This window comes from Plecotus auritus (genome assembly GCF_963455305.1).
Source record: "Plecotus auritus genome assembly, chromosome: 6".
Classification (NCBI taxonomy): domain Eukaryota; kingdom Metazoa; phylum Chordata; class Mammalia; order Chiroptera; family Vespertilionidae; genus Plecotus; species Plecotus auritus.
This window is the reverse complement of record NC_137773.1, coordinates 39,545,278-39,565,430: the sequence shown is the minus strand read 5'-3', so window position 1 is coordinate 39,565,430 and position 20,153 is coordinate 39,545,278. Positions and strand designations below refer to the sequence as shown.

General features: G+C 40.7%; 1 protein-coding gene across 9 annotated transcripts in view; it reads left to right on the top strand.

Moving 5' to 3' along the window:
- Nucleotides 1-1,073: 1,073 nt before the first annotated feature.
- The window catches only part of TRRAP (transformation/transcription domain associated protein), a 137,134-nt gene continuing 118,054 nt past the window's right edge, over nt 1,074-20,153 (top strand). For 7 of the 9 annotated variants that reach the window (XM_080675803.1, XM_080675802.1, XM_080675800.1 and 4 more), the window contains exons 1-12: nt 1,074-1,162; nt 3,726-3,886; nt 4,293-4,342; nt 6,227-6,337; nt 8,184-8,288; nt 9,265-9,348; nt 10,683-10,739; nt 12,535-12,660; nt 14,584-14,661; nt 14,852-14,940; nt 15,790-15,886; nt 17,152-17,290. In XM_080675803.1, coding sequence (XP_080531929.1) covers nt 3,787-3,886; nt 4,293-4,342; nt 6,227-6,337; nt 8,184-8,288; nt 9,265-9,348; nt 10,683-10,739; nt 12,535-12,660; nt 14,584-14,661; nt 14,852-14,940; nt 15,790-15,886; nt 17,152-17,290 — 1,036 coding nt within the window. In that variant the 5' untranslated portion in view covers nt 1,074-1,162; nt 3,726-3,786. Of the gene's footprint in view, nt 1,163-1,387; nt 1,552-3,725; nt 3,887-4,292; nt 4,343-6,226; nt 6,338-8,183; nt 8,289-9,264; nt 9,349-10,682; nt 10,740-12,534; nt 12,661-14,583; nt 14,662-14,851; nt 14,941-15,789; nt 15,887-17,151; nt 17,291-20,153 lie in introns of those variants that run through there. The other 2 variants (XM_080675797.1, XM_080675804.1) reach the window with 2 other exon arrangements.

Below are 20,153 nucleotides of genomic sequence, written 5' to 3'. Positions count from 1 at the left end.
AGATTTAAAAAAAAGTGACCATTGAGCCAGAGATCTAGGGTGGGGCCTAGGTAGGAAAGGTTGGTCCAGGCAGGGTTCCTGGTGTTGACTGCTCCAGTGAGGTTCTTCCCTCATCGCTGGTCCAGCCCAACATTTCTCTGGTCCATTCTCTTTCTGGTCACCCCTGGCGTCACAGGTCCTCCCCCATTTAATTTCATCCCCCCTCGCCCGCCCGCACCCCTCCCCCACATCACTGTTCTGCTGGTTTGCAGTTCCTACGGCACCCGCGTACCTATGGGTACTTCAGGGTTTTCGCGGATCTCGCCTTAGATATTTTCCTCCAGCCCACGCCATCGCACCTGAGCATCAGAGCGTCTGCACACTCCCCCTGCACCCCAACCCCAATCATTGTTCTGGCCTAGACCGAGGCGTCTGCTGGAAGGGACAGAAAGCTGTCTGTCCTCTGAGTTCCAGCCTCGGGGTGATTCAGCAGCAAAACAGATGAGCGAGTCGCCACTTCCAGGCAGAACACCAGGACTTTCCTTTGCTTACTTTCAGGGTATCGGTCAGTCTTCAGCCTCCCACTTCCCTAAGACCCTCCTTTCCCCCACCCCGTCTCGGGCTAAGAAGGACCCTATGAAGGCAGCGGGAGAGAAAACGCCCCCTTGCCTGCCACGTTCAGTTCGGGGGCGGGGGGCTCTTCCAGGACCAGACCGCCACCAACCAGGGAAGCCAATCGCCGCCCACCCCCGGAAACAGCGGCCGAGTGTCTCCCGCACCCTCCCGGGCCGGGCTCCTGCGAGGAGACTGAGGGCAGTAAGAACCAAGTTAAGCAGCACGGAGACTGCCAGCGGCTCCATCCCTATCGGCGGCTCCGCCCAGAGGCGAGGTTTAAAGGGCCGGGAGGACCCACCTGCACCGCACAGCCCCACCCGCTCCCGCGGCCCAGGCCACACCCACTCGGGGCGGTGCGCCTGGGCCAGTTCCTCCCGCGACGGGCGAAGCGGTTTTAAGCGGGGGCGGGACTGCGCGCGGCGGCTCTGCGAGGGTCTGAATTTCGTGTGTGGCCCGTGGGTCCGAGCTGCAGAGCCTGAATTTCGTGTGTGGCCGTGGGTCCGAGCTGCAGGAGGCCGGCCGCCGAAATCGGGGTAAACGTGGGCGAGGAGCGGAACGGCCCCGGGAGGTGCGTGCGGCGGCTACGACGGGTGCGGCGCGATCCAGGCGTGGGGAGGGCTCTGCGGGAGGGAGGCCGGCCCAGCTCAGCCCAGCCCTGCCCTGCCCAGCCCTCACGGGAACCTCGCCACCACCTGGCTGAGCTGGGAAGCCGCGGGAGGCGGAGGTTCGTGGCGCGGATGGTGGCCCTCGGCGCTTGCCGTAGCCCGGCCCGGGAGGCGGGCGCTTGGCGTCTGCGGACGGTGACAAAAGGAGGGAAGCGGAGGGGCGTTTGAGCCCGGGAAGATACAGCGTGGGACTTGAGCGCCGTTCCCCCGAGAGCCCCCGGCGAGCCTGCCCCGTCCTGTCCTCCACGCAGGCACCTGGCTCGCCTGCCGGGCTCGAAGAGCGGAGGTAGTGGTGAGGACAGCGCCCCCTCTGGCCCGGCGGCGCCGCCTCGGGGTCTGGCGGCGGGCGGTGGGAGGCGGGGCCGTTTGCCCGAGTGCGGGTCGGGGCAGGCTGGGTCTTCCCACCTAGGGCCGGACGCGGGGCCTTAGGCCTGGCACCTCGGCCTCCGGGGGCTCTTCGAGCTGCTCTCCCACAGACATGCGGGATGGGGCGTTTTTGCACCGTAGGGCCCCTCCCAGGCCGGAAAGCGGAGCCAGGCCTCTCTGGGCCCTGGGAAATGGAAGAATTGGTGAATTCGATGAGAAAAAAGGGGTGGGGTGGGGATCCAAGGCTTTAAGAAATACGGGGACGACCAGAAATTTCTTAGGCAGGGAGAGGCCGTGATCCTGAGTATTGGGTTCCCGGAGATGGGGCTGGGGGTGTGGGGCCTTGTGCATTTGGAGGAGCGAGTGTGACCTGAAAAAGGAAGCGGTGGTCTGGTCATCATCTAGTAGGATTGACAGACTCCGTCCCTTTGGTCTCTTTGGGCCTTTTCTTGCCTTGAGGCAGAAGAGTGGGACTTCTGGGGACTGTGCTAGCATGGAACAGCTGTGGGTGTCCTCTGCATGGGGGCAGTGCTGGTGTTCTGGGAGAGTGGCCAGAGGGGCTTTGTGGTGTTAAGGTGTCCCCATCGCAGAAGTGTGTGTCCGTCAGGACAAAACTTTTCAAAGGCCTGCAGAAGAGTTATTGGTGTGTCTGTTGGAAGAAAAGTCAGGAAACTGCTCTTAAGGCAGAGTGAAATTCGATATATACTAGGAGGATGGGTAAAAGCAATTTCCCAGGTTCTCTAGAGACTTTTGTGAGGACTTTTAAAATAGAGCCTTAAGTGTCCCTCTTTCAGTGTGAGTGGCACTTCTCAAAGTATTGGCAACAGCCTCTTTCCAACTCACCAAGGTGCTTTTTTAGAGCATTTTTTTTTCATTTATTAAATGAGCATTTAAAAATATGTTTTTATTGATTTCAGAGAGAGGGAAGGAGAGGGGGAGAGAGACTTAGAAACATCAATGATGAGAATCTTTGATCGGCTGCCTTCTGCATTCCGCCTACTGAAGATCGAGCCTGCAACCCCTGTATGTGCTGGAATTCACCTGTGACCTCCTGGTTCAAGGGTTGATGTTCAACCATTGAGCCACACTGGCTGGGCTAAATGAACATTTTTTGAGTGCCTACTATGTGCCAGCTGCAAACAGCTTACAGCTTCCTGGACTCCTCACTGAACACTGTCTGAACCACTGTCTCTGGGTGATGCTTGGGAATCTACTTTTGATACCTGGTGATTTAATGTCCATTGAAGTTTGAGAACAAGTCACCTAGGGCAGAAGTGGCCAAACACAGTCAGCTGACCAAATCCAGCCTGCTGCTTGTTTTTATATAGCCCATGAACTAAGAATGGCTTTTACATTTTTTTAAATGGTTGGGGAAAAGTCAAAAGAAAAATAATGTTTCATGACACGAGAGAATTATATGAAATTAAAATTTCAGTGTCCAGAAGTAAAATTGTGTTGGATCATAGCTGCTCTTGTTCATTTATATGGTGTCTATGGCCGAGTAGCCTAAAATATTTACTGTCTGGCTCTTTGTAGATAATATAAAATTTGCCAACCTCTGGCTTAGGGAAAGGAGGAAATATGGTAGAAAAAAGCATCTGGCTAGAAAAGCCATGTTTAAAAATTAGTAGATAAAATGGGCTTAGGTAAAGGTTATTTTACAAATTTTTTCTAATCCTCACCAAGGACATTTTTTCATTGATTTTCAGTGAGAGTGGAAGGGAGGGAGGGAGAGAGACAGGGACAGGGGCAGAGGCAGACGCAGAGGCAGAGGCGCAGAGAGAGAAATGTCAGTGTGAGAGAGACACATTAATTGGTTGCCTCCTATACCCTAACGTTGGGCCAGGGATCGAGCCTGCAACTGAGGTATGTGCCCTTGACCGGAATTGGACCTGGGACCCTTCCATCCACAAGCTGAGGCTCTAGCCACTGAGCCAAATCGGCGAGGGTGTAAATTTTATTTTTATAAAAACAGAGGGAATGGTGTATTCTGGATTAATGCAAAGCATTTAGATAAATTTAGGCATTTAAGTAGGATTTTCATAGTGATTGTGAACCTGTGCCCTTAATAAATTGTCTAACTTATGTTTCTTTTCATAGACTGGGTGGACTCATGGAGCTGATACTTTTCTCTTGAGAAATAAACTAGATCAAAAGAAAAATGGCATTTGTTGCAGCACAAGGGGCCACAGTGGTTGACCAAACCACTCTGATGAAAAAATATCTTCAGTTTGTGGCAGCTCTCACAGATGTAAATACCCGTGAGTTGATCCTTTTTGTCTTTAAGAAATGCATTAATTTGACTCATTCATCTCAGTTCAAAGAATGTGCACTTGGAGATAAATAATAACATTAACTTTTATCCGAATTTCTGTTCTCTGCCTTGTGGAGAAGCAAAGTGATGATCATTACTGGCTGGAGCCCTGAAGAGGCACGTGTGTGTGTGTGTGTGTGTGTGTGTGTATCTGTCCTTGTCTGTGCATGCACACGTATGTCTGGGAGTATGAATGTGTGTGACTGGTTGTAGGGAACTAGTTATGTGCCTTCTGTGGGACTATGACAGTGAAACTGATAAGATCTGATTGCTTCTCTTATTAAATCCAGTAATTTTGAGATCATCCTTAACATAATTTCAATTACCTGATATTTTTTTTGGTCATTTTACAGCTGATGAAACAAAGTTAAAAATGATGCAAGAAGTTAGCGAAAATTTTGAGGTATGATCTTTATATTTTAGGCTTTTCATTTTGAGCTAAATATTGTCCTGGGCTTTGCTATTGCTTTTCTGTCAACCTTTTTACTATAGTAACTAAAAAAACATTATCTCTGTTAATGTACTTTATTTTATTCTAAAAGTGAAATTCGCAAGTTTGTCCACAGTGTTGTCCAACTTCTTCATATAGTGATACTAGCCTTGGTTTGGTTGATTAATATTTTTTCTTTTTCTTTATTTTAGAGAGAGGAGGGAAGAGAGAGAGAGAGAGAGAGAAACTAATTTGTTGTTCCATTTATTTATGCATTCATTGGTTGATTCTTGTATGTGCCCTGTCTGGCAATCAAACCTGCAACCTTGGCATATTGGGATAATGCTCTAACCAACTGAGCTACCCGGCCAGGGCACTTTTTTTTTTTTTTTTAATTAAGTGTATTTTATTTACTCACGCTAGGGCATACTCATTCCATTGATTTTTAGAGAGAGTGGTAGAAGGGAGGGGGAGAGAGAGAGAGAAACATTGATTTGAGAGAGACATATCAATTGGTTTCCTCCTGTATGCAACCAGGGCTGGGGATTGAGCCTGCAACTGAGGTAGGTGCCCTTGGCTGGGAATTGAACCCAGGACTCTTTGGTCTGCAGTCCGACACTCTAACCACTGAGCAAAACTGGCTAGGGTGAGGCACATTTTTTTCATTTTTAAATATAGTAGCTCTTTTACCCTTATCCTCAGGTTGCACTCAAACTTTTGCTGTGAACTTATCAGTCAATAAATGATATATTACTATGGAATGAGAATTGGATATCAGTTTTGGCTCCATTATAACTTCTGTGATCCTGATCAAGCAGTTTTTTTCCTGGGCTTTACAAACTACAATTATATTGTCCATTAGGTCCCTCAGGCTCTATTCATTTTTCAATTTTTTTTCAATTGTGTATTAGATTGGATAATTTCTAGGTTCACTGACTATTTTTCTGTCATCTCCAATCTGCGGAGATGCTATTTTTAAATTTCAGTTTATATATATTTAGTTTTTACATTTTAAAATTGCAGTTATTGTACTTTCAGTTATAGAATTTTCATATGGTTCTTTTTTAAAATATATTTTTATTGATTTCAGAAAAGAAGCGAGAGGGAGGGAGAGATACAAACATCAATGATGAGAGAGAATCATTGATTTGCCTCCTGTGCGCCCCCTACTGGGGATTGAGCATGCAACCCGGACATGTGCCCTTGACCAGAATCGAACCTGGGACCCTCTAGTCTGCAGGGCTAACGCTCTATCCACTGAGCCAAACAGGCTAGGGTTCCATGTGGTTCTTGATAGATGTCACTTCTCTGCAGATTCCCTGCCTTTATTTATTTATTTTCAAATGTATTTTTATTATTATTTTTAAATATATTTTTATTGATTTCAGAGAGGAAGGGAGAGGGGGAGAGAGAATCATTGATTGGCTGCCTCCTGCATGCCCCCTACTGGGGATCAAGCCTGCAACCTGGGCATGTTCCCTTGACTGGAATCGATCCTGGGACCCTTCAGTCCACAGGCTGACGCTCTATCCACTGAGCCAAACCAGCCAGAGCTATTTTAATTAATTTTAAATAATTTTATTGATTTCAGAGAGAAAGGGAGAGGGAGAGAGAGAATCATTGATCAGCTGCCTCCTGCATGCCCTCTATTGGGGATTGAGCCCACAATCTGGGCATGTGCCCTGATGGGGAATTGAACATGACATCCTGGTTCATAGGTTGAGGCTCAGACACTGAGCCACACCAGCCAGGCACAATGTTTTATAGTCTTTTGAGGTTATTATAATACTAGGTGAATTTGAAGTGAAAATATATATACAAATTAAATGAGGTTTTGTTTTATTTTTGTATAATTAGAATGTAACATCATCTCCTCAATATTCTACATTCCTGGAACATATCATCCCTCGGTTTCTTACATTTCTTCAAGATGGAGAAGTTCAGTTTCTTCAGGAGAAACCAGCCCAGGTAATTTGTTTAAAACTGTCAGTGAGAAAAAAGTGTTACATAGAAGTATTGCAAGCATTTATGAATTAAAACACCTAAAAAAACCCCCATGGTTTCACTTACAAATGAAAGTGGTTTTGTCACATAAAGATAACTCTGCCCAAGGCTTTTGCCTGCTTAGTTAAATGTCTTTTTTTTAAAAAAATATATTTTATTTATTTTTTACAGAGACGAAGGGAGAGGGATAGAGAGCCAGAAACATCGATGAGAGAGAAACATCGATCAGCTGCCTCCTGGACACCTCCCACTGGGGATGTGCCCGCAACTCAGGCACACGCCCCTGACCGGAATTGAACCCGGGACCCCTCAGTCCGCAGGCCGACGCTCTATCCACTGAGCCAAACCGGTTTCGGCATAAATGTCTTGGTTTTATTTTGTCAAGACCATTTCTTTTATAGTTTAAACTAGAGGCCCGATGCACGACATTTGTGCACTGTGGGGGAGGGGGATCCCCTCAGCCTGACCTGCGCCCTTTAGCAGTCTGGGAACCCTCAGGGGATGTCCGACTGACAGCTTAGGCCCGCTCCCCATTGTAGTTTGTTATTAATAATTATGTATAACAGGATATTGTAAAAACTAAGTTCCGAAATTTTTATTAAAATGTTTCTTACATACCATTATATTGGCTGGACCGCAAAAATATTTGTTGTGGGACTCCTCAAGTTTGACGTGCTTGATGTACACTATTGCAAATGAATTGGAATATATACAAAAGAAGTAACAGTAGTCTGTTGACCCTCCCATACTCGTTGTCCAACTCTATTTTTATTCATTTTAATTCTTGTAATTCATGGCCAATTTTATTTTACTTATAGCTCCATCCACTCTTTTTACCTCCTCCTCTTAAAACAGTCCCATCACATATATGTGTGTATATATATGTTTGACCTACCATTTATTTATTTTTAAAGAATATTTTATTTTATTTTTTAAATATTTTTATTGATTTCATAGAGGAAAGAGGGAGAGAGAGATAGAAACATCAATGATGAGAGAGAATCATTGATCGGCTACCTCCTGCACGTCCCCTACTGGGGATCGAGTCCACAACCCAGGCATGTGCCCATGACTGGAATCGAACCTGGGACCTTTCAGTCCACAGGCCGACGCTCTATCCATTGAGCAAAACTGGCTAGGGCTAGTTATTGATTTTAGAGAGAGGAAGGGAGAGGGAGAAACCTCAGTGTGAGAGCACAACATCAATCAGCTGCCTCCTGCATGCCCCCTATTGGGTACTGAGCCCACAACTTGGGCATGTGCCCTTGATTGGGAAGGGAACTGGCAAACTCCTGGTACATGGGACGATGTCCAAGGAACTGAGCCACACCGGCCAGGGCTGATCTACCTTTTAGTTGTCAGCTCCATAGTCAGAATCATGAGAGCTTAGTTCAGTTTATGATGAAATTAGTCATTGGGCCCAAGGTAATTGGGGAGAACATTGTAGAAGCTAAACTGAGATTATGGAGGGAAATCTCAAATGAAGTTCCGATTGTTTTGCTCTTTCATTTTAAATCCACTCTGCATTCATATACTAGTGCTTTTTCTGCTGAAAATAAGGTGTGAAAGAGGAAAGATGTGACTCACTTGATTTGCTACACAATTGTAGAAATATTGAAAGTAATGGTTTGCAGTACTTGCTTTGGATTACATTGAAATAATATATAGGAGTGTTTCTAAAATGGGGTTGATCCTGTGGTGTGTTACCAGTGCTGGGTACGGACAGCCCCGTGACGCTTGTACAAGGCAAAAGAATTACTTTGGAGCTCTTGGGAGGATTTTATATTTACTTTTTTTTTTTCTTCACCAGCAATTGCGGAAACTAGTTCTTGAAATCATTCATAGGATACCAACCAATGAACATCTTCGTCCTCACACAAAAAATGTTTTGTCTGTGATGTTTCGCTTTTTAGAGGTAACCTTTGGGAATTCTTGTTATTTTCCAATATTAAAAACTTTAAATGATTTTCTTAATGTAAAATCTAGTGTTATACAACTGTTTCTCCTTCACTAAAGTTCCTAATGTCCATTTTCCCAACCAAATTATCATGAAAAATTATTAAAGTTTCACTTTGTTTTCCTATTTTTGAGTCACTGATAAATTGACGCTACATAGTAGAAATCTTTCAACTAGAAATCTTTCAAAATGAGTTGGTGGTTGTTGACAGACTCAGAGTACTGGGTTCTTTGGCTTTGTGCTTTCTAGTTTTGTGTGTGTCAAGCACAGTAGGTGCTCATAAAGAGTTTCTCAAATACTTGGGGCTAATTCATCTGGTACCTGTTAAGTTAACCTCTAAAATGGTTTTCTTGCTGTACTTAGTCTTAATGTGTTTAGAATTCTATGTGTTTCTGGGCCCCTTGGAAAGATGAGCTTTGGAGCGGGGAGAGAGTTGGATTCAGATCCTGGCTGTCATTTATTAGCTATATCATGTTAGTCATGTTGCTTATCTTCTCTGAGCCTTAGCTTCCTCTAGGTATAGTGTGGATGGCACCTCACACTTAGAGAGTATGTGTGAAGTGATAAGCACAGGTTCAATATTTGGTGGGTGCTCAGTAAATGTTCATTCTTTTGGCATTACTTTCAAGCAATGAAAAGTGTCGGTGGGGCCATTAGACCTTAGTTCATGGTGTGACTTGCCACAAATGTCAGTTAACTTATCTGTCAGTGTTATTGACCAGAACTCACTGGTGCGCTGCCCTTCAGGTGGTCTACCAAAGACCATGAAGTCTTCCTGTTTGGGCAGCTGTGTTTTATGATTTAATGAATTTTCAATTAATCAAATCTAAGTTGGTCGATGCAGTGTGTGTATAAAGAAAAATGCTTAGAAAATAGTCTTTAATCTTTAAAGTAGGCCCTCAGAATTGTAACTCTTTAAATGCTTTTTTTAAAGACGGAAAATGAAGAAAACGTTCTTATTTGTTTAAGAATAATTATTGAGCTACACAAACAATTCAGGCCGCCCATCACACAAGAAGTAAGTATTTATCCTGAGAGCATTTCTGTAGTGTGCTGACAGTTCTTTGTGCTGTGTAAAATTTTATTCTCCTGTAGTATTGACGGAACACATGGTGCTTAAAGTGTAGAAATTACACAGTCTCTTTGGGGAAAATTCTTTGGTTTAGCAGTTACCTTTTCTATTTTGACTGTGTATATGAGTATTTAACTGAATTTGTTAGTCGTGTGGATATGTGTTAACTAACCAGATTGGCAGAGCTGTTTGGGTGCTTCTGGAATTCAGAAATGTCTGATGTGCCAGAAGGCTCTGATCATTTTATGTAATTCAAGGGTTAAGGTGTGTTCTGAAGTCAGCTGGGTTTGAATATCATCAGCTCTGCAACTCAGTAGCTATGTGAAACTGGGTAAACTTGTAGCCATTTGGAGCCTTTTCTGTAAAATGGGGACAATCACAGTATACCCTCAAAGATTGCTTGAAGAATTTAAATATAAAAGTTAAAGTTCTTAACACAGTGATTAGCACCTATAGAGTAAGTATTAGATACTCTGTGTTAGCAGTAATTAATACAGTGTCTTCTCCAATGATAAGCTTAGTAAATGCCTGTTATAGATTATTTGGAAATTAGAAGCAAAATGATGAAATAGAATTCCTCCTATCTTAAAAACAATATTGATTGCCTTTCACTTTTCCCACCTTCTATATATGTAATGTTTTCTACATGATTGCAATAATACTGTATACGACATTTTATATTCTGATCGTTTCCCTTCACATTATATATAAGCATTTTCCCACTCAAATTCTTTATAAAGTTACTTTTTAATGGATGTATAATATTCTTACATATGGGTACCCTCATTTTTGGATATTTAAAGTATTTCAAAAATTTTTATTTTATGACTATGATTGAATATCTGTTTCTAGTTCAAATAACTACATAAACTGAGGTTATTGACAGAATTACTAGGTCAAATGTGTTAATGTTTTAATGCTCTTGAAAAATATAGTATTAAACTGATTTCCAGAAAAGTTTCAGTAGTTTATGAGAGTCTTCCTCTTGTGGCAGTCTCTTCAGCATGGTGTAGTATTACTTTTTGGAAGTAAAAAAGTGGCATTTATTTTAATTTTTATTTCTTTGCACCTTCTGAATTAGAAAGCTTGTTTTCTGTTTGTCAATCTTTTGTATTTCTTTTTTGTTCACATTCATTGCCTGTTTGTGTTTTGAGTATGACATTTTTCTTACCTATTTTATGAGTTCTTATATATTAGGACTATTAACATTTTTCTTATTTATTGTAAGCATTTTCTGTCTATAAATATCTTCCTTATACTTTTTTTTTTTTTTTTTTTAGATTCATCATTTTTTGGATTTTGTGAAACAGATTTATAAGGAGCTTCCAAAAGTAGTGGTATGGTTTTAACGTTATTTGAATTATTACTTATATTTATTTATTACTTACTTACTCCAAAGGTATTTTGGAGTGCTTGCGTTGGAGGAATAATTGGGGGATGCTAATTTTAGAATGCTAATTTTAGAGTGGGGAATGTTTATCGATAGTCAGAATGTAGGTTGATAAATCAGTCATTTAAAAAAATAGTTCTTTTGGTTTCATTGTTTAAATACTTTAATATAGTCTTCTTGTAGAAATTTTGCAAAAAAAGACAAGATAAATCCATAATGTTTTGACTTGTAAGCAACCATTGACATTGATGTTTTGTGCTCTTTAAAGATGGTTGTGCTTACAATTATAAAGCCTTTTTGGGGAGGTGGTGTATGCTTTCACCATTTTTCTGCATCATTAAAATTCTTTCTGTTGAAAGAACTCTTCCCAAGCAATGCCAACAATGTAAAAGTGTGTGGACTAGAACAGAAATGTCTCCTCCATTTTATTTTCACTTACTAGAAGGAATCACTGTTAACAGTTTGGAACATCCAAGATCTTTTTCTGGCAGTCGTAATTTTTAGTGGCCTCATAATTTTCTATCATATGCATGTACTTCAACCATCTCTCTGTTGCTGGTTTTCTCACTTTTCAGTTCTTCACTATCACAAATAATATGGTAAAAATTTATTGCACATAATTCTGTTTTTACTTTAAAGAATTTTGTTAAGCTTAAAAAAATTTTTTTTAAATCAACATATGGTAAAATTAACCTTTAGGTATTTTAAGGATTTTAATCTGCTAATAATGTGTCAAACAAAATTAATTACATTTTGAGTTATCAAATTGTGTCACCTACCATTTCAGTGAGAGTTTTTCTTTCTTTTTTTTTAAAAATATATTTTATTGCTTTTTTACAGAGAGGAAGGGAGAGGGATAGAGAGTTAGAAACATCAATGAGAGAGAAACATCGATCAGCTGCCTCCTGCACACCTCCTACTGGGGATGTGCCCGCAACCAAGGTACATGCCCTTGACCGGAATCGAACCTGGGACCTTTCAGTCCGCAAGCCGACGCTCTATCCACTGAGCCAAACCGGTTAGGGCTTTTTAAAAAAATATATTTTATTGATTTTTTTACAGAGAGGAAGGGAGAGGGATAGAAAGTTAGAAACATCGATCAGCTGCCTCCTGCACAACACCCACTGGGGATGTGCCCGCAACCAAGGTACATGCCCTTGACTGGAATCGAACCCGGGACCCTCCAGTCCACAGGCTGACACTCTATCCACTGAGCCAAACCGGTCAGGGCTCAGTCAGAGTTTTTCATACGAAGCTATTTTGTTTAATATGAGGTCCAAACTCCACTGAGAACTAAGGGATGACAGTGAGGTCCTGGCCTTTAAACATGTCTTCTGTTCTTTGCTTCTGGTCCCATCTTTGATCTCTATTTAGGAGACTATTTGGAAAGTTAATTCAAGAGGGACTAACTCCTAGTTTCTTATCACTGGAGAGATGGGGTCCATTCTCCTTGCCTCACTGAGGTTTAATGTAATCTGGCATGCATTTCATCTTTTCTCAGCCAGGAAGGAGCAAAAAATACTTAGGACAAGTTTTTATTTTCTGTTGTGGAAGGTGGAGAAATGTTGTCTCTGTCATGTTGTCTTTTTGGTGTTGAATAGAGTGGATCTCAAGTGCTATGGGATTGAGCAAGATACATGTGGGACATTTGGTTTCTTCCACCACATGTGTCAGGGCTATTTTGTGAAGGGATGTTGTGTATGACTTCTTTAGGAAAAACCATTTCTCTTGTTCTTATGTAGAACCGCTACTTTGAGAACCCTCAGGTGATCCCTGAGAACACAGTCCCTCCCCCAGAAATGGTTGGTATGATTACAGCAATTGCTGTGAAGGTCAATCCTGAGCGTGAGGACAGTGAGACGAGAACAGTAAGTTTTTCCAATTGTTTTGCTTTTGTTCTTAACTATGCCTCTCTACTTGGTAGATGAATATATGAGTGACTTTTTAAACTGCTTAAGTTTTTTGTTTTCTTTCTTAAACACTTGGAGGCATTTTAGATGAACAAATGTGTGTGCATGGGAGAGCATCACTCATTCTGCTGTGCAGCCTCTGAGTGGTGAAAATGAACTGTTGCTTTCATGCAAAGGTATAAACAAAATTGTAGTAGAAGTCCAGACTCACCTGTTGGAAAGAGCAGCTGACCAATCTCTGTTCCATCCTTAGTACTGATATTAATGAGTCCCTTTAAACTACATATAAATTGTAGTTCAGTCCCTGGGAGCCTGGGCTCTGGGTACAGAAGCACTGGGATGATTCTGACTATAGGAAAGTTCATGAACCTTTGTTTTGGCCTCTCATTATCTGAAAAACCTGTCTGTGGAATTTTTTTTTTTTAAAATATATTTTATTGATTTTTCACAGAGAGGAAGGGAGAGGAATAGAGAGTTAGAAACATCAATGAGAGAGAAACATCGATCAGCTGCCTCCTGCACACCCCCTACTGGGGACGTGTCCGCAACCAAGGTATATGCCCTTGACCGGAATCGAACCTGGGACCTTTCAGTCCACAGGCTGACGCTCTATCCACTGAGCCAAACCGGTTTCGGCTGTCTGTGGAATTTTGTGAAGGTAATGCTAGTAATTGTCTGCAGGTAATGTATTTGTAATATCTGCCACATAGGTAATGTGTATTGAGCATTTGTTGACTATATTTTTATGATTGAATTAAGAATATCATCTGTATTTGCTTTACTGCAATGGTTTTGTAGAATGTTTTATTAATCCTCACCTGAGCATATTTTTTTCCATTGATCTTTAGAGAGATTGGAAGGGAGAGGGAGAGACATAGAGAGAGAAATCCATATGAGAGAAACACATGGATTGGTTGCCTCCACACATGCCCTGACCAGGGCCAAGGATTAAGCCTGCAACTGAGCTACATATCCTTGATCAGAATCAAACTCGGAATCAAACCGAGGATCCTTCAGTCCGTGGGCTGACGTTGTAACTATTGAGCAAAACTGGCTAGGGCTGCAGAATGTTTTAATTTGTGCTAGGATAAACAAGAAACTGCATTTTGAATAAAAATAAAGCTCTCATTCCTTTCCTCTTCTTGAATTACAAACTTGTTTTTTGTTTGAATCTTTGTTTTGCTTGTCTGTTCCTATTGCTCATTTGTATGAGTGTGACATTTTCCTTACCTGTTTCATGAATTTTTTTAATATTAGGACTATTAAATTTTTTTCTTAAGTTTATTGCAAGCATTTTCTGTTTTAAGTATTTTGAACAAAACCGGGTAAATATGCACTTTCTGCTATTGCTTTTTTAAGTAAAATACTAGATACTAATTTAAAATTTTTCTCAGATGGTCCTGGCACGGTCGCTTAGTTGGTTAGAGCGTCATCCTTGTACACCAAAAATGTTGCAGTTTCTTTCCCTGGTCGGGGCACATGCGGGAGGTTCTTTCCCTCTCTCCCTTCTTCTCTTTCTAAAAATCAAGAAAAACATATCTTCTGAGGATTTAAAAAAAAAAAAATATATATATATATATACACGCACATATATGTGTGTGTATATATATATATAAATTTTTCTCAGGTGATTTGAATTTCTAAGTTTAGACAAATTTCCCCAAAGTTATTTACTACAGTATAAAAACCTATATTAAATCATAGTTCTATGTACTTTATTTTAAAAATAGTTTGACTCTTTCCCCACAGATATTGACAAAGATGTGTCACTATTTTCTCTTCCTTTTATTTTAGTGGGCAATGCTCAGTATTGGGGTACTGACTGGGGCTGTTTTAAGTGCCACCGGGATAACCACAGTCCTGCTTGTTTTTCTCTTTCAGCATTCCATCATTCCAAGAGGATCTCTTTCTCTGAAAGTATTGGCAGAATTGCCCATTATTGTTGTTTTAATGTATCAGGTATGTATATTTTCACTAGTTTCTTGGGTTTTTGGCTTCTTGTTTTATGATGAAGTTCACATCTAATAATATGTGGCAAGTAGATGTGTATGATACACACATGCTAAAGCCTGTAGTTTCTTTGGTATGCCAAATTATTTTGCTATGCAGGAAGTGTAAAAGTATGAAAATCTGATATGTTTGCTTTTAGCTCTACAAACTGAATATCCACAATGTTGTTGCTGAATTTGTGCCCCTGATCATGAATACTATTGCAATTCAGGTATCTGCACAAGCCAGGTGAGATTTCTTCGGACAGTGACAAAGCTGACTGTCACAGGGCTTTAATTCCAAGTAAAAATACACTTGCTGTAATTATTCGTAAGACATAAAATTTTTAAGTGATAATATTTTGGACAAATTATATTTTTTACTTTTTGAACTTGTATTTCAATGATGATAGTAATAGTTATTTTACTCCTTATTTAAAAAGATGAGCTAAAGGTATTAAACCTTGGTTTTTGGTGTTTCATAAATTTAGAACTATTATTAGGAATTACTATCTCTAGATTTCTATCTGTGGGGTCTCTAAACCTTTCTCGGCTTAAGCCTTTCTTTGTTCTTGCTGTTCCTTTCAGCATGAGTGCCAGAATGTTCTTTACCCTTTTAATTCCCCCACCCATCACTCTAGGTGAACCATACTCATTCTATCAGTGAAAACTTTTTCTTAAACTTTAAACATTTCCTCTTAAGACCTTTAACACTCACTTTCTTTTGGCCTATTTGGCACTGAGTCATTTGAGGGCAGGATCTGAGGGTGAATGAGTGTTAACATCCTCTGTGGTCCTAGCATCAGCTCTTATTGAGCAAATAGATAGCCTAACACTGTCTATTGGGTGAGTGAGTGGCTTTATGGGATACACATTATAACTGCCATGGAATGGCTTAGAGAACTGCTTGCTTTATGCCTCTAAACACTTTATATTATTTGGAAATGCATAACAGTAAAGAGTATAACTGTTGCTGCTGTGTTCTGGTCTGTGCAGAAATCAGACTTTTGGGCTCAGTAATTATTACAGACTTTTAATTAATATTAATGTCACCTGAGTTAAGAGCTAATATTGCAAATTTTATTTATTTCTCATCCAGGCAACATAAGCTTTACAACAAGGAGTTGTATGCTGATTTCATTGCTGCTCAGATTAAAACATTGTCATTTTTAGCTTATATCATCAGAATTTACCAGGTAAGTTAATTTACTTTAAAAAATATTTTTACTGATTTCAGAGAGGAAGGGAGAGGGAGAGAGAGACAGAAACATCAGTGACGTGAAAGACACATTGATCAGCTGACTCCTGCAGGTCCCCACTGGAGATCGAGCCCGCACACTTGGGCATGTGCCCTGATCAGGAATTGAACCATGACCTCCTGGTGCATAGGTTGATGCTCAACCACTGAGCCACGCCAACCGGGCATGGCTTGTTTTAAGTTAGGTTTCCTGAGCTATAATTTACATACAATAAAGTTCACCTTTTATAGGTAAACAGCTCTATTAATTGACAAATGCATATAGTTGGTAACCACCGATACATCCAAATATAGAATGTTCCCATCACCCCTTCAAAATTTTCTTTGTACATTTGTAGTCCACTTTCTCTTCCCACTTTCAGGCTCTATCAAGCACTGAAAATGTAGCTTTTGGTTTTAAAAATTTTAGTTAGGTACCCCTTGATATTTTAGTCAGTTTGAGTTACTATGGTGAGTTGCCTTGCTAAAACACCTCAAAAAGAGATTGTGATTAGAACTTATTCTGAGTTGATTAAACATGATTTTGGTGTCATTCAGAACTTACATTAATGGGATGACATAGTAAAGAGTATGTTTACTTTTTAAATTTCAATATTTCTCCCTCCTTAATATAGTATATATTCCCTGTTGAAAGTTGGGAAGATACAGAAAAGTACAAAAAAAGATGTCTATAACCCTCTTATGTAAAATAAACTGCTATTTATGTTTCTAACCATCCTTCTAGAATGGCAGTATGCACACACAAACTATTAAAAATACTTGTTTATTAGGCCTGTTACTTCCTGGGGGTCCTTTCAGCCAAGTTTAGTTTTACTGAATTTTTAAATAAGTTTATAAATTTTGGATTTTTCTTTTTTTTAAAAAAATGTATTTTATTGATTTTTTTTTACAGAGAGGAAGGAAGAGGGCTAGAGAGTTAGAAACATCGATGAGAGAGAAACATTGATCAGCTGCCTCCCACACACCCCCTATTGGGGATGTGCCGGCAACCAAGGTACATGCCCTTGACCAGAATCGAACCTGGGACCCTTCATTCTGTAGGCCAACGCTCTATCCACTGAGCCAAACCAGTTAGGGCAGTGGTTGGCAAACTCATTAGTCAACAGAGCCGCAGTTTGCCGACCACTGGGTTAGGGCAATTTTGGGTTTTTCTTAACACCCACCAGTCAATGTAATTGTGTTGATTTCCTCTTATTTTTATAGGAGTTGGTGACTAAGTACTCTCAGCAAATGGTAAAAGGAATGTTACAGTTACTTTCAAATTGCCCAGCGGAGACTGCACACCTCAGAAAGGAGCTTCTGATTGCTGCAAAGCACATCCTCACGACAGAGCTAAGAAACCGTATGTCTTTTGTCTGGAATTCTGACATGAGTGCCATCCACATCTTTGCGGGTGGAACTCTGCTGACATTCCATTGTTTTTTTTACATTAAGAGTTTAAGGGAACTTACATAGGAGGTGTGTCTTGGGCAGCAGAAGGTGACATGGATATCCTTCTCCTGATATTTCCTTGTTGTGGGAGTCTTTAGCTCACTCCAATGCTTATATTTTAGGCTCAACTTGTCCTTTTCTTATTGCTGTCTTGAGTTTATTCTTACCCCTTCTTTCTCTGTCTCGCTGCCTCCCTCTCCCTCTCTGTCTCCCTCTTCCTCTGAGCCTGCCACCAGGTCCTCTCTTTATCTTGTCAACAATCTCATAATGAATGTGATGATATCCTCAGCATTGCTTACTTATGTTCCGAGTCTTCCTTGGTACTTTTTTGCTTTTCAACTGCATATCTTTAGAAATTGCAAATAAGCATTTGCTCTCAGACTTTACAATATGAGAAGGAAACAATGATTTCTTTCTCCATGCTGTGAAATAATGATTGGTTCTCTTTCATTGCACAAGACTGATACTTGCTTTTTGCTAATCTTATAATTATACTTTTTCTATCAGTTATTGAATTTTAATTTTTAAATTCTTTTTATATTTGATACAGTCAAATCATTAGGTTGAAGTTACATCCTAATTGTTTTGTTATGATAGTCATTTCCCCCAGTACTTTTTTCAATATTAAATGCTTTAATGCTTGTAAATTAGAGCATGGGTAAAACTGAGATTGGGCTTCCTTATATAGTTTTTAAGCATGAAAAGAAGGGTACAGTTTGAGTGTTTACACTTGAATTAACACAGTAAAGCTCAGATATTTTTGTGTTATTAAAATACAAATTATAGTGTGCCTCTTGTATGTAGATATCGCTGAAAGGAAGATAGACTTAAACATTATTTTGAAATGTAACACATAGAAAAGTGCACCAAAAATAATGTATGATTTCACCAGAAATTATGGAACAAACATAAGTGCAAGCATCACCCAGGTTGAGAACTTGAGCATTACCAGTGCTCACAACCCACTCGCCTTTAGAGCTGACTGCCATTGGGACTTGTCTGGTGGCAGCTTCCTTTGCTTTTTGCCTTTCCTATGTGTTCATCTCTGAATATCAAAATAGAATTTTATTTTCTATTTACTTTTATTTTTAAAATAAAAACATTTTAATTGATTTTTAGAGAGAGAGGAAGGAAGAGAGGAAGAGAGGGAGAGAGGGAGAGAAGGAGAGAGGGAGAGAGGGAGAGAGAGAAAGAGAAAGAGAAACATCAATGTGAGAGAAACATTGATTGGTTGCCTCCCATATACACCCCAGCTAGGATCAAACCTGCCACCTGGGTATGTGCCCTGACCGGGAATTGAACCAGTGACCTTTTGGTGCATAGGATGGTGCTCAACCAGCTGAACCAGTCCAGCCAGGGCAAAATAGAAGAATTTTAAAAGAAACATTTTAAATCTACTTACATTACTGGGTTGTGCCTTGAGAACCATTCTCAGTAACTTTCTGTATTCCTGCCATTTAAGTAAAAGAATTTTGGAGGTGCATCTGGGGAGTTTTGTAGCAAGAGGTTTCTACTTGTTGAAGTGCTGATGGATTAAAAACTCCTCATGCTTTCCATCACGCACAGCCAGGCTCTCTGAGGTCATACGGCTCGGTTTCAGTCTTATGGAACCTGTTCCACAAAGATCAGTGGGTTTCCAAGATGCTACTCTCCAGGGATTGATCCCATTAGCCTTGTTGAATTCAGCTTTTAGGATACTTTACTTTAAAGCTCTTAGTAGCTCCTGGAGTTAAATAGGTGATAGCATCACATCTCAAAAAAGATTTTATTAAAAGAAACATTGAAAGAATCTTGTTAAATATTAACCACATTATTATAAAATGAAAAAAATGTATGTCAGTAGTTAAATTTTACACATCCACTAACATTTTCACATAGCCTTAATTTTTTTGCATCTCAGATGATATCAAATGGTAACACATTTGCTCTAATTCTGAAGAGCAGTAGTTTTAGAAAACCGGATGGTTTAACAAAGTTTCCCATTTTCCCAGAGATTCTGGTTCCTGGTCATGAGGGGGATCTGGAAACAAATGTTGTACCACTTAATTTTTATCCCTTCTCCTTGAACTCATCCCCTAGCCAGCCCTCCAGCATGAGACGTCTGTGCCCTCTGCACCTTTCCCTCTGTGCCTCCTTCCTCTTGGCCACTTCACTGAGGACCGTCCCGTGATGTTCCCTCCTCTGACCTGGAGGGACTCCCTGTGCTGCCGTGCTTTGTTATTAACAGGAGACGTGCACTGTGTCTCACCAATGTACATATTTCTTTTATATCTTTGACTCTCAGCTGTTTGCTGGTGAAGAATGTACTTTATTTATTTTTATTATTGTTTTTTTGTTTGTTTTTTACAGTGATTTCCGCCCCCAAGAATGTACTTTTTTTTTTTTTAAATATATTTTATTGATATTTCACAGAGAGGAAGGGAGAGGGATAGAGAGCTAGAAACACCGATGAGAGAGAAACATTGATCAGCTGCCTCCTGCACACCTCCCACCGAGGATGTGCCCGCAACCAAGGTACATGCCCTTGACCGTAATCGAACCCGGGACCTTTCAGTCCACAGGCCGATGCTCTATCCACTGAGCCAAACCGTTTTCGGCAAGAATGTACTTTTTTTTTTTTTTTGGCTTATGGAACTGGCCATAATGTCAGGCTTGCTCCAGAATCTGAACATCCTTTGGATGTTTGTGGCCAGAGTTCCCCAAGGGGCATATGGAATAGAGGCCTAGAAAATGCAGGTTGCTATCCTGTCTGCATATCCTCAGAAATGTGAATT